The sequence below is a fragment of the Mandrillus leucophaeus genome, unplaced genomic scaffold (assembly GCF_000951045.1).
Source record: "Mandrillus leucophaeus isolate KB7577 unplaced genomic scaffold, Mleu.le_1.0 Scaffold241, whole genome shotgun sequence".
Classification (NCBI taxonomy): Eukaryota; Metazoa; Chordata; class Mammalia; order Primates; family Cercopithecidae; genus Mandrillus; species Mandrillus leucophaeus.
This window is the reverse complement of record NW_012102488.1, coordinates 2,683,146-2,695,561: the sequence shown is the minus strand read 5'-3', so window position 1 is coordinate 2,695,561 and position 12,416 is coordinate 2,683,146. Positions and strand designations below refer to the sequence as shown.

At 52.7% G+C, this 12,416-nt stretch overlaps 1 protein-coding gene across 3 annotated transcripts in view; it reads left to right on the top strand.

Moving 5' to 3' along the window:
* The window catches only part of ACSBG1 (acyl-CoA synthetase bubblegum family member 1), a 67,567-nt gene that overhangs the window by 24,769 nt on the left and 30,382 nt on the right, over positions 1 to 12,416 (top strand). For 2 of the 3 annotated variants that reach the window (XM_011982696.1, XM_011982694.1), the window contains exon 2: positions 1,867 to 1,967. In XM_011982696.1, the coding sequence (XP_011838086.1) occupies positions 1,867 to 1,967 (101 nt within the window). Of the gene's footprint in view, positions 1 to 747; positions 853 to 1,866; positions 1,968 to 12,416 lie in introns of all 3 variants that reach the window. The other variant, XM_011982693.1, reaches the window with a different exon arrangement.

The following is a 12,416-nucleotide window of genomic DNA, read 5'->3' as shown; positions in this document are numbered from 1 at the left end:
CTGTCTTTTCATTTAGTCTTTGTGTAGCTATTTTAAAACCAGAACCAGTTTACGCTAATTTTCTGTGGGGAGAGAAGTGCTGCTCATACCTTTTGATTAGGAATATAAAAACAGGTTTGTTTGTGAGGAAGCAGTTCAGATGGTGGGACATTACAGCCAAGGACAGCCTCCTGCCTGGCTAATGTGGAGGTGGCTGCCCAGCTGGTGATCTCAGAGGCTAATTAGAGCTGCTAACTCTAACCTGGGGTGCTGTCCACCGTCTTCTGAGGACACAGGCCGAGATGGGGCAGGGACACCAACCAAGTTCACAGTCTTCCCCAGATGATCACAGTGTGGGCCCCTGAGCCTAGCAGTGTACGTGTCCCTCGTTTGCCTGAACCCAGAGCTCAGGGGCCGTTTGGTAACATTGCAGCCCAAAGTGGAGGCAGCTTCTATCTGGCTATCCCAGAGAGCTGTAACCAAGGATCCGAAGTCAGGAGGACGAGTTCTGCAGCATTCAGGCGCCTCTGTCTGCCCGGCACAGGAGACCTCGCCCCGGAAGCACGCGTTGCCATCTCTTCAGTTTTTCCACAACCTCCCGGGAGCGGGTCGCCATAGCAATGGAAGGGCTGCTCCAGCCCTGTGGCCCAGGCCTTGCTCACAAATATCCCAAGAGCGGCGCCACCTCGGTTCCCCAATCATCCCCCTTCTCCCCATTCCCCTCCCTTCCTAACCTTCTGATATCTTTCACTTTAAAACCTATCTCAGGTTCTTAAACAGACTGCTGCCAGGTGGGCCTGGGTGTGTTCACAAACTTAGTTTTGTTCGGAACCTGCAGTGCCGACAAGGAGTAAGGCTGAATGTGAGAAGCAGGTAATTGGCCCAGCTTCCTGGGAACTGGGCAGGTACGGGGCTGGCCCCACCCTGACTGACAGACAGACAGGACTCCCGGGAGCCAGGGTCCTTCCCTCAGGACACCATGACCAGCTGCACAGGTTGCATGCTGCACAACTCCAGTGGATTCTGTTTACATATTTGTTGACTGTGAAATATGTCTCTGGAGTTGTGTAATCTTGCTGCAGTCCTGAAGTGTGTACTGAAATCCATCTGCTCAGCCATGTAGGAGGTTGAGGTCTGGCCAGGTGAGCCCTGAGGAAAAATGATGCTGAAGGGCAGTCAGGCTGAAATGATAATGAAAGCCCAGAAACCCATGAAACTCGCGCTGGCCAGAAGGGTAGACCCTTTAGCCAGCGTCACTGAGCCTGGGAGGCAAAGGGGATCTGGGTCAGGGGTGAAGGTACAAATCCCCGGGCCTCAGGTCTCCCTGGACCTGTTCCTGTCTTCTCCATGGAAGAGGGGAGGCCCTCACTGGGGGCCGGAATAGGGACCCCTGAGAGCACTATGAGCACCTGCAGCCCCACTCAGAGTTTCTGGGCATGGGTGGGGACTGGTGGGTCCAGGGAGTGACAGGTGGGGGCAGCCCCACCCCAAAAGTCTGCCCTCTCCAGGAGTGGTGTTCAGAATCCTCCAGTGCAGACCTCAGCCCCTTCCTCAACCAGATGGGGGCGCTGAGACCCCGAGAGAGGCATGAACTTGCCCAGGGTCACACCAGGAAGTAGAGCACAGAAGGCCTTGACTTCCCTTTCTCCCGAGCCCTCAGAGCCTACAGGGAGGCTGGGTGGGGGCAGGGTTAGCCCCTACAACCACTGAGGTCTTGTCCCTTGACCCACTGGGGTCTCCTCTGTGGATGGCCCCAGCATTTGTGGGAGACAGAGGTGCCAGTGTCCCCCTGGGTGTGCTGAGATGTGTGCCAGGCCAGAGTCCCTGAGCCCAGGCCAGTCCCCCACGTTCTAATGAATGTTTTTCCTGGTCCCCTCACCACCCCAGCTCACTGACTGACAGGCAGCCACTCTCCAAAGAGTCCCTGAACCATGCTCTCAAGCTCTCAGTGCCAGAGAAGGTGAATAATGCCCAGTGGGATGCTCCAGGTAAGCCAGCTGGGGGTTGCCGGGAGGGGCAGGGCGGGAAACTGCACTGTGCTGGGTCTGTTGGAGGGGTGGGTGGTGTGGGGGACCACCACACAGAACCGCGGGAAGGGGCAGCTGGGGATCTTACTGGTCTCCATGCTCCCAGGGACTCCACCAAGCCCCTTCCTTCATGGCCACCATCAGGGCCAGGCGTGATGGAAAGGAAAGGGGAGGGGGGGAGATTTCTTCTTCAAGCAAGTTGGGAAGAAGAGAGGCCAGAGATAGAGATGGGTAGGACATCATCTGGGGCCAGGCCTTGGGAACTTGGATCTCTAGCACAGGGTTGCTGAGGGACAGGAGAAAGCCCAGATAAGCAATGCCTTGGGATTTTTGGCCTGGTTAACTGGGGCAAGGGGCAGGCAGACAGGTGCAGACTAGAAAGGTTTGTTTTGGAGGCTTGAAACATTACATATTATTTTCTTGATCTTCACCATCAAATAATGGTGCCTTAAGGAAGGCAGAGTTATTTACTCTGACTCTGAAGAGTCATCAAAATGATAACAATAATACAGCTTTTGTGCACTTTTATTGGCTGCACAACAACATTGTAACAACAACAGAAATTTAAAAACAAAAAGAAAACAATAGGTACCCAGCACAGAGGGTCAGTGCCGCCAGGTCAGCTGCCCCTCTCCCAGGCCGTGTGTCTTGGGTGGCTTTGGCAGGGATCTGGCCTGAACTGTAGGGGTGGGTGTTTCCTCTCATGCCCCCCACCCTCGCCTCAGAGATAAAGGAGAAGGGACTGGGCCAAGAAGAGGATCAACTGGTTTCTGAGAATGGTTTGAAAGACACCGGGGAGAGGCCAGGAATAGGGCCAGCTGGGTCCAGGGAGCCTCCCACGCTCATCCTCCCAGGATTCCAAGGCATCTCGCTGACTTGCTGAGCCACGTGGAGCAGGTCCCACCAGCTCGCTTAGGCTCAGACACCCTAGACTTTATAATCCCTTCTCTGGGGTGCTCAAAGAGCAGGTGTTGGCACCAGGAGCCTGGGCCACAGAAAAACCCTGGAGCTCAGCAAGTCCTGAGCATGAGTGATGGCACTGGCATTCCTGCAATTCAAGGGGCAGGAAGAGAGCCAGCGTGGGGGAGGCTCCGTGTCCCTTGGAGCCCCAGAAAAGCATCTGGCATCCCCAGGGAGAAACACACAATCCCCAGCCCTGTGGGCCTCAATGCCTTCATCTGAATGGCTGTCGTCTGGCAGCCTTGCAGCAGCAGACACGCAGCATGGGCAGGTTTTAAACAAGCAGGGGAGGGAGTCCCAGAGAGGGTGCCTTCAGACAGGGCTGGAGTAGAGGCATCTGAGCAGCCAGAGGCCAGATGGGGGGCAGGGAGAAGGCCCTGAGTTTAATGGCGAGGCAGGGCCTGGGTGGGCAACTGCAGGGGAGGCGACAAGGTCATCACGATCTAGTGTATCAGGAATTTGGGAAGCTGACAGGGACGGCCAAGATAGACATGCCCCAGGATCCTCCATCCTGTGTGCTGGGCTGTGAGGGAGACTGAGATGGACAATCTTCTTTCCTGCCCTCAAAGAACCCCTAGTCTGAGGGCAGACAGGTCCTCTGTAAAGGGCAGGGACAGGCTGAGGAAGGAGGGCTGCTCTCTGGGAGCTGTGGGGGCAAAGTGGGCCTCCTGCATTAGAAGGACCTCCAGCTGTCCTCAGAACCGCAAGCTCCCTCTAGGCCTAGAGGTCTGGACTGAGTGCTCTGCCTTTGGGAGTTCAGCTTCCAGGGCTGGTGACAAGCAGAAAGGGGCAGTTTGGGAGGGGCTAAGAAGGAACCATGGTTGTCAGCAGGCCCCCAGAGCGGAGGCCACCGAGGGATCCCAGGTGCTTCCCAGGGCAGTGCTGAGCAGGCATCATGGGCTCCCACAGACCTGGCTCGGGGGCCATGCTCTGCTCAGCACCCTCTCCTGCAGCCCTGGTGTCCTTGGGGGTGGAGGAGGAGCCTTTGCGCTAGAGTGTGGATGAGTTCCAGTTTCTCATGGATGGAGTGTCCACCGCGTGCCAGGCCTGGAGCGGAGCTTGGACTCTTTCTCATTGACTCCCCAGAAGCTTGGGAGCCCTGGGCTCTAGTCTCTGTGCAAGAAGGGGGATTGGGCACAGATTGGGAGGGGTCTTGGGCACAGATTGGGAGGGGTCTTGGGCACAGATTGGGAGGGGTCTTGGGCACAGATTGGGAGGGGTCTTGAAGCTGCCCTTTCACAAAGCACTTTTGATAAGATTGAGAAAAGGCAACTATCCCTATCAAAGACTGTTGGGGAGGAGGGATTCGTGGGATTAGGAGAGCTGAAAGTCCTCCTTCCCCACACAGTTGTGCCCTGAATAAGAGCCAAGTCCTGTGCTAAGAGACTTTCTTGTATTCTTTCATTTTATCTTCATATCAGCAGCAGGGAAAGCATATGTATCATTCCCATTTGGTAGAGGAAATGGAGCTCAGAGAGGGTTAGTGATTTTCTCAGAGTCATACAACCGGTAAGAGGCGGAACTCTTAACTGGCCACACTGCCTCTTTGGGACCTAGATGGCATCACACAGTCTGGTCTTCCAGGTCTGGCCCTCCCAGGTCTGGCCAGCCCCTGCCTCCCTTCCATCTAACTGCAGCCCCTGGCAGCCCCTCTGGGGAGCTCTTGGAGTCTTGTACACAGGAATCAGGGTTCACTCTGGAGCCCTCGGAGGCTCCCAGATCTCTTTGAGCTCCCAAAAAGTTTGAAGTCCTGAGCTCTGGTCCCCAGGCTGAGCTCTGAGCTGCCCTGATGGCTGTACTCACAGGGAGCAGCTGCACAAAGTCCGGCCACAGAGACACTGGAATCTGACCTTCACACAAAGGCAGCCTTGTGCTGGGCCCTGGAGACACATTACTTTTTACTTGCTAGGCCTCTCTATATTAAGCATGAAGCCCAGCTGGAGAAGGGCAGCATCAAGACCAAAGAGAGGGAAGGGCACCCGGGGTGAGCAGTTGCTGGGGATGAAACTACTGGAGGTGCTGGCCAGGGCTGGCTCCCCACCCGCTTTCTCCCTAGGAAACTCCCACACACACTAAGGAGATTTTGAGATTGGGAAGCTAGGTGCTCAGCCCCACTTGTCTCCAGTCCAGTGAAGCCCTTTGTGGGTCAAGGGATTTGCTGGGCCTCCCTCGGTTTGTCACTCCCACCCTTCTCAAACGTCGCAAGGGGTGGTGTTTCAGGCTGGAGCTATGAGCTAGGGAGCCGGAAAGAAGCCCGATACAACCCTTGTCCTCAAGAAGCTCACAGTTTGAGGCTGGGTAGCAGGAGGAGGCCATTGGGATAGTGGAAGGCAGGGGACCTACCTGTCCCGGCAGCCTCTGATGGGGGTGGGAGTGGGGGCCGGCAGGAAAGGCTTTCCAAGGCTCAGAGGAAATGAGTGCCGGTGATTCCTTCTCCGTGATATGGAAACAGGTAATCCTGGCCCTGCCAGCCAAAACGAGTGGAATCTCTGGGGGTCCTTAGAGAAACATTTTCCGCAGGGGTCAAGGCACCCACCCAGCCCCTGCCTGGACAGCCTCAGACACTGCCTGGGTGTCCCCTCCTGGGACCCTGCCATGTGGAACAGGTCTGGGGCAGGTCAGCCCAGGGCTTCTGGCTGGGGTGCCCGACTTCTTGCTCAGACCTGGCTTCTCTCCAGTGGATGGAAACCCAGCCTGAGGTCTCCTGCACGTCTCCTGAGCGTGCTCACCTTTACAGGGGCAGGTAAAACCCATCTTGGGTCCCTTACCCTGATGGTCCAGGCCTGGACAAGTGGAATCCTAGAGGCAGGATTAAAAAGCTAAAATAATGACCATGGAGGAGCGTATAGAGAATATCTTGTCCACCCCAATTGTAATTCAGATGGGGAAACTGAGGCCCAGGGAGACCAGGGGTCTGCCCAGGGTTACTCTGCTGTGGTGGCCAGAACTCAGAGCTCTTGAGTCCCTGTCGAGAAGGCTGGGAGTGGCAGCTGCAGGGACCCTCTCCCCTCGGGCACAGAGGAACTGCCCAACAGCTGACAGACCCTTCTGTGATAGGTCTTGTCCTCATCTCTCTGCATGTCCTGGGGCCAATGTGGCCTCTTCCTCTTCTGTATCCCCAAGAGTGTCTTGCATTGGGCTGGCCCTCAGCTCAGGGTCCCGTGTTGGAGAGAGGGCCCCTCCTGGGGCTGGTCTCTGCCTGGCCTTTGGAGGAAGGCCTTTGGGGTCGGTGCCCTGCAGGACCATTCTCGGAGAGAGATCTGTTCGAGGTCTGAGATCCACCTCTTCCTCAGGACCAGTTATTCCTCCATCTGCACAATAAGCTACTTTCCTGCAGCCTTTCCCACAGACCACAGAAAACAGCCCCAGCCTCCTGCTCTCTGCTGTTGTGTTGTTCTCCTTCCCGGCTAATTGAGTGACTACCTTTGCTCTTTAGACGCCTTTATTCCAGAACCCCAGAGAACACAGCTCCCTGCCTGCCCAGTGGCCCCCAGCATAAAGGGTGGATGGATAAGATACAAGCCAGGGTCAGGCCAAGACAAGTGGCAGAGGGAGGAAGAGGGGGGAGAGGGAGAGGGAGGTGGCAGAGAGTACCAGCCTTGCCTGGGAAAGCCCACCCCCGGCTCTCAGCTGACTTGGCACTTGGTGGGCGGGCAGTGTGCTGGTGGTGCTGCCTTGGCAGCAGGCTGTGAGCTTTCTGGGGTCTCCACTGTGCTCTGGATCTAGTCATTGGTTGCCTTTTGGAGTCAGCTGCTGCTGGGATCTGGATGCCTTGCTGGGCAACAGAGACCTTGATTGTGTCCTGGCCTTATTCTTGGCTGATAGTGCAGCAGTGATCTTAGTTTGGGACAGAGCTGATAGTTGCACCCCTGTTGATGGGGCACAAAGGGGAGATGAGGACTATGTTAAGGACTGGCAATCATCCTGATTTCCTAAGTCCCTCCTACCCACAGGAAACCACCTTCAGAGAGGCAGACTGAGAGGTGCCACAGCAGACCTGGGCCCACTCATATCCCTCCCTCATGCTTGGTTCTGAGCAGCCCAGCATGTGGCAGAGTCAGGGGACTGGGGCACACTCTCCACCCCTGCACCATCCAGGGGAGAGTAGACTTTGGACTCCCAAGCTTCCATTCACTGAACAGCCTGCCAGCTACTGACACAAGGCAGCTGCCGGGACCAACTGAGGCCTAGTCCCAACTCTGCCCCTAACTCTGCCATGACCTTGGCCATCCCTGCCCACTCTGGGACTCAGTTTTCTTATCTGTAAAAGGACCATCTACCTCTGATATGCTGCGTGTGGGAACTCCCTGCCCCAGCTTCCCAAGATGACCCACCTGGCTGAGGTCTCTGCCTGTATTCCTGATGCAGCTAGAAGCATCACATGTTTAATGTGATTTATTCTTTCAGCAAACACTTATTGCAAGGTCAGTGCTTGCATCAGAAGCTCAGAGTCTAGGTACAAAGGGGAGAGAGAGATGTCTTGAATACCTACAATGTGCTAAGCCTTTTAATAATAATACGTTAACACAGATCTTTTCAGTGTGGTCTATGCATTTCCGTATGCACATTTTTTGGTCCTCTTTTCACTCAATGTTATACTGTGAACATTTCCACATGTCATTAAATATTCTTTTAGTACTTTATTTTAATGACTGCATAGGAATCCATGATATGGCTCTACCATAATGAACCAAATAGGAGACCAGTCCCCTGTTGGACATTTGGGTTGTTTCCAATGGCTTTGCTAATAGACACGGAGCTGTACAGATATCCATCTCCACATTCTCGCTCTACATGTCTATGATTGCTTCCCTTGAGTAACTTCCGGAAAGTATGATTGCTAAGTGCAAGGATGTTTCTGTTTTAAACCTTTGGATATATATTGCCAGTTGTCCCCAAGAAAGTTGTACCAGTTCATGTTTTGCACTGCACTGCACCTTCCAGACAGTGGATATTGTCTATTTGCCTGATTGTATCTTTGTTGCTTCAGGTTCTTTCCTTTTGGGAGAAACCCAGGGAGAGAGGGAGGTTAGGAGATGAGTTCAGATGGCTTCAGGTTATTGTGAGGAAAGGCAGGGAAGAAAAGAAGCTTAGAAAGAGGCTAGGAGGAGGTCGGGAATGGTGGCTCACGCCTGTAATCCCACCACTTTGGGAGGCCGAGGTGGGTAGATCATGAGGTCAGGAGATCAAGACCAGCCTGGCCAACATGATGATACCCTGTCTCTACTAAAATACAAAAAATTAGCTGGGCATGGTGGTGTGTGCCTGTAGTCCCAGCTACTCAGGAGGCTGAGGCAGGGGAATCGCTTAAACCCAGGAGGCAGAGGTTGCAGTGAACCAAGATCGTGCCGCAGCACTCCAACCTGGTGACAGAGCAAGACTCTGTCTCAAAAAAAAAAAAAAAATAGTAATAATAATAGGAAAGAAAATAAAAGAAAAAAGAAAGAGGTAGCAGGGAATGGGAAGAATGGACCTTCCTGGCTCCCTGCTCAGGTAACAACCAGCATTGTTGCAATTCAGCTCCTCCCTGCCTTGCTGCCACCACCTGCTTCTGTGCACTGCACTCACTATGCTGTGACTTCCACCACCCCATTATCTCAGCTTGGCTATCCTGATCTCTGCAAGTCACTTCCAAACTCTGCAACAGAGAGGCTCTAATCGTCTGTCACCACCTACAGGGAGCACTCCCACTGAGCAGCGCTCCTGCAGGCAATCTTACGTACCTCTGGCCAGGGCTTGCAGCTCCAGCCTCATGCATGTGGTCAGGGTTGCAGGGCCAGTGTCCAAGGCTCAACAGCTGTGGGCAACCCTTTCTGATTGTTCTGTCCTGCATTTGGCACACCTTGCCAGTAGCTAAAACCCAGGCCCAGCCCTTCTAAGTCATTGTCCAGAGACTTCTCCTTCTTCTATAGAGAGGGATATTGGCAGAGGACACAGTGTGAGCAGAGCCCACAAGTGGGAACACATGGACATGAGAAGATGGGGGAGGATTGTGCAACCCAGGGTGGGAGATGCATCTGTCTTCCCTTCTTTCAGCTCTCAAGGGCGGGAGTGAGCTTGGCAGCTGGCACCCAAGGCTGAGGCCACTGAACTGTAGTGGGCCCAGGTCAGAAGGACACTGAGCAGGGCAGGCCCTACCTAGGTCTCTCAGGGGTGCAGGATGGGAAAGCAGGCTGGTGTGTCCCACCGGAGGAGATACCTGCTCTGTGAGCCTGTCTCTGTGCTTAAGCACAACGTGTCCTCCCTCCTCATTGGCCACTCTGGGGGGCAAGGGTGAGGTGGGGGAGAGATGAAGGCCTGGGTCCTCCAGACACAGTCACTGGAGGTCTCCAGCCCTCCTGGGACTAGGGTTGGGCAGAGGTCAGCTCGTTCTTCCCAAAGAAGAGGGCCCTGGCCTCTGCTCGGGGCCAGGTTGCTGCTGGTAGCCAGGACTCAGAGAGGAGGGAACCTGACTTCCAGAGCTCCAAGCTGGTGGAAGAGGCAGCCCCGACCATGACCCCATCCTCCATTAGGCTCAAGGATGGAAGTCTTTAGTGAGGAGGCAACACATAGTCCTTGAAGGGCAGTAAAGTATGGACGTGTGAGGAGGGAAGGGCATTGCAGGCAGAGTCACAGCACGGGCAAAGACACAGAGGCAGGAAACCAAAGGGAACTGGGAGCAGTTCAGGTTGACTCTAAGGAAAGGTGTGTGTTGAGGTTGGGAAAGGTAAGCGAGCCCCTTGGGGAGGGCCTGCCTTAGAAGCCATGGTATAGACATCTCCCTGTGGTCAATGAGAGCTGTTGGGGGCTTTTGAGCAGGTCAGACCTGGGTTTAGCAAGGTCATTCTGGGAGCCTCAGGAAGGTGGGAAAAGGCTGGTGGCTGGAGGTCATGGCTGCCCAAGATCACCCAGCCTGAGTCTGGCACAGGACTTGGCGGGAGACATGATAGTCCTTTCCCAGAGGAAATGGGAGATGTGGTGCCGGGGTCTTCCTTGAAGTTCACCATGAGAGGCAGCACCCCCATGGGAACAGAGCAGACTTGGGTATGGAACTGTGGGGGTTTGGATGCCAGCTCTGCCACTCAACTCTTTTGGGAGATGACAGTGGTGATGGTCAAAGAATGACATGGCACATGGCAGGGGCTCAGTAAGCAGTAAGCAAGAGATGATGGGGGCCTCAGTGAGGCCAGGGGCAGCCCCTTTCCCACCAGGATCTCCTCTTCCAGTTGGTCTAGGGGCTCAGACAGGCCCTGCTGGCTCAGCTGAGCTTGTGCAGAGAAAGGGCTGGGTCACGCAGCTGGCTAGGAGGCCTTGTCACCCTTTCCAAGAGTGACAAGGGGTTCTCCAGGGCCAGGGCTCTTGTCCCTGTCAGGAAACAGCTGGGCTAATAGGAGACTGACCTTGCAGATCTATGAACCTTCCTTCCCTTCCCATGCCTCATTCCCCCCTTCCAAGAAGGATGTGAGATGACCTGACACAAAAGCACAGGCTCCATGGAAGAAGAAACAGGAAAAAGACAGAACCATGTAGCTGATGAGAGAGGAGAAATTAGGTGAAGAAATCTGTCCAAAATGTCCATCAAGATTTTAAACACTCTTTTCCCTTGATCCGATAAATCTCCTTCTAATAATCTAAACGTAAAAGGAGGGCTGGAGGCTGGATATCACTTGAGCATCCTTCAATGGAGAGTGGCAGAGTCAATTATGATAGGGCCCAACCGTGCAGTACGACACAGCCACACAGCATGCACACAATGGGGCAGGCATGCTAATATCACCAACATTAAAGATGGATGATTTGGCTAATGGCTAGGTTTGATTTGAGTCATATGATTTAAAACATACATTTGACTGGATGCAGTGACTCACACCTATAATCCCAACACTTTGGGAGGCCAAGGTAGGAAGATTGCTTGAGACTAGGAGTTCAAGGCCAGCCTGGGCAACATAGCAAGACCTTGTCTCTACTAAAATTTAAAAAAAAAAAAAAATAGCTGGGAATGGTGGCATGCACCTATGGTCCCAGTTATTTAGGAGGCTAAGGTGGCAGGATCATTTGAGCCCAGGAATTGGGAGCTCCAATGACCTGTGATCACGCCTCTGCACTCCAGCTTGGGCAACAGAGCAAGACTTTGTCTCAAAAAAAATTAAATTAAAATTATTAAATTTATTTAAAACACACCCAGATTTCTGGTAACTTTTGGTCTCCATTCCTACTGGGTACCAAATCCTAGAGTTGAGGAGCGGCCACCCCATTTGGATGAAGTATGAATTCTTCCACCTCCACAGTCCCTTTTGGATGACAACCACTCCTTGCTGCCTCCTTGATACTGAGGCTGCAGTCGCTACGATTATCATTGCCCTTGCACTGCAGCTTTTCTTTCTTTTTAAAAAACTTTACTTTTTAAATTGACAAAAATTGTACACATTTATTGTGTACAATATGTTGTTTTAAAATATGTATACATTGTGGAATGGCTAAATCGATCTAATTAGAATACACATTACTTTACATACTTCACACACCTGGCTAAATTTTTGTAGAGATAGGGTCTACTTTTTGTAGAGATAAGGTCTCTCTTTTGTTCAGGCTGTCTGGAACTTTTGGCCTCAAGGAATCCCCTTGCCTTGGCCTCCCAAAGTGCTATGATTACAAGCATGAGCCACTGCACTTGGCCTGTAGTTTTTCATATAATGCAAAAATACGGTCAGGCACAGTGGCTTACGCCTGTAATCCTAGCACTTTGGGAGGCCAAGGCTGGAGGATCGTTTGAACTCGGGAGTTTGATACCAGCCTGGGCAATATGGCTAACCCCTCTGTCTCTACCAAAAATACAAAAAATTAGCTGGGCTTAGTGCTGCACACCTATGGTCTCAGCTACTCAGGAGGCTGAGATTGGAGGATCTTTTGAGCCCTGGGTGACAGAGTGAGACCCTGTCCCCTGCCGACCCCGGCAAAAAAAAAAAGAAAAGAAAAGAAAAGAAAAATATTGCACTGTTCCATGTCTCTATCAAAAGCAGAGAAACAAAAGGTGGACTCCAAGGTCCATGTGTCTCAAGGAAAGTAAGAGTGAGCTCATTTCTTCCTGGAAAAGAAGACTGCCTCTGGTTTCACTTGCAAATCCTGGGGCACTTCATTCATTTATTATGTATTACAATACATTATTTACTATGATGCTGATACACTACCCACCTGGTCCCAGGAGCATTTTGGGTTTGCTACAGGTGATTAATACATTAATAACATGACCTCCCCCTTCTGCCACCTTATTTTTCATAAAAAGCAATTGCAACAACAAAATAAAACATAAGTCCTTGCATGTGTATTTGTAGAAAGAGGGCCTATCACTTTTTCTGTCATAGACTGCTAAATTGTTTTGTATTTCTTGGAACAAGTATGCACATTTTTGTCATTAAAAAGAGATTATAGGCCAGGCACGGTGGTTCATGCCTGTAATACCAGCACTTTGGG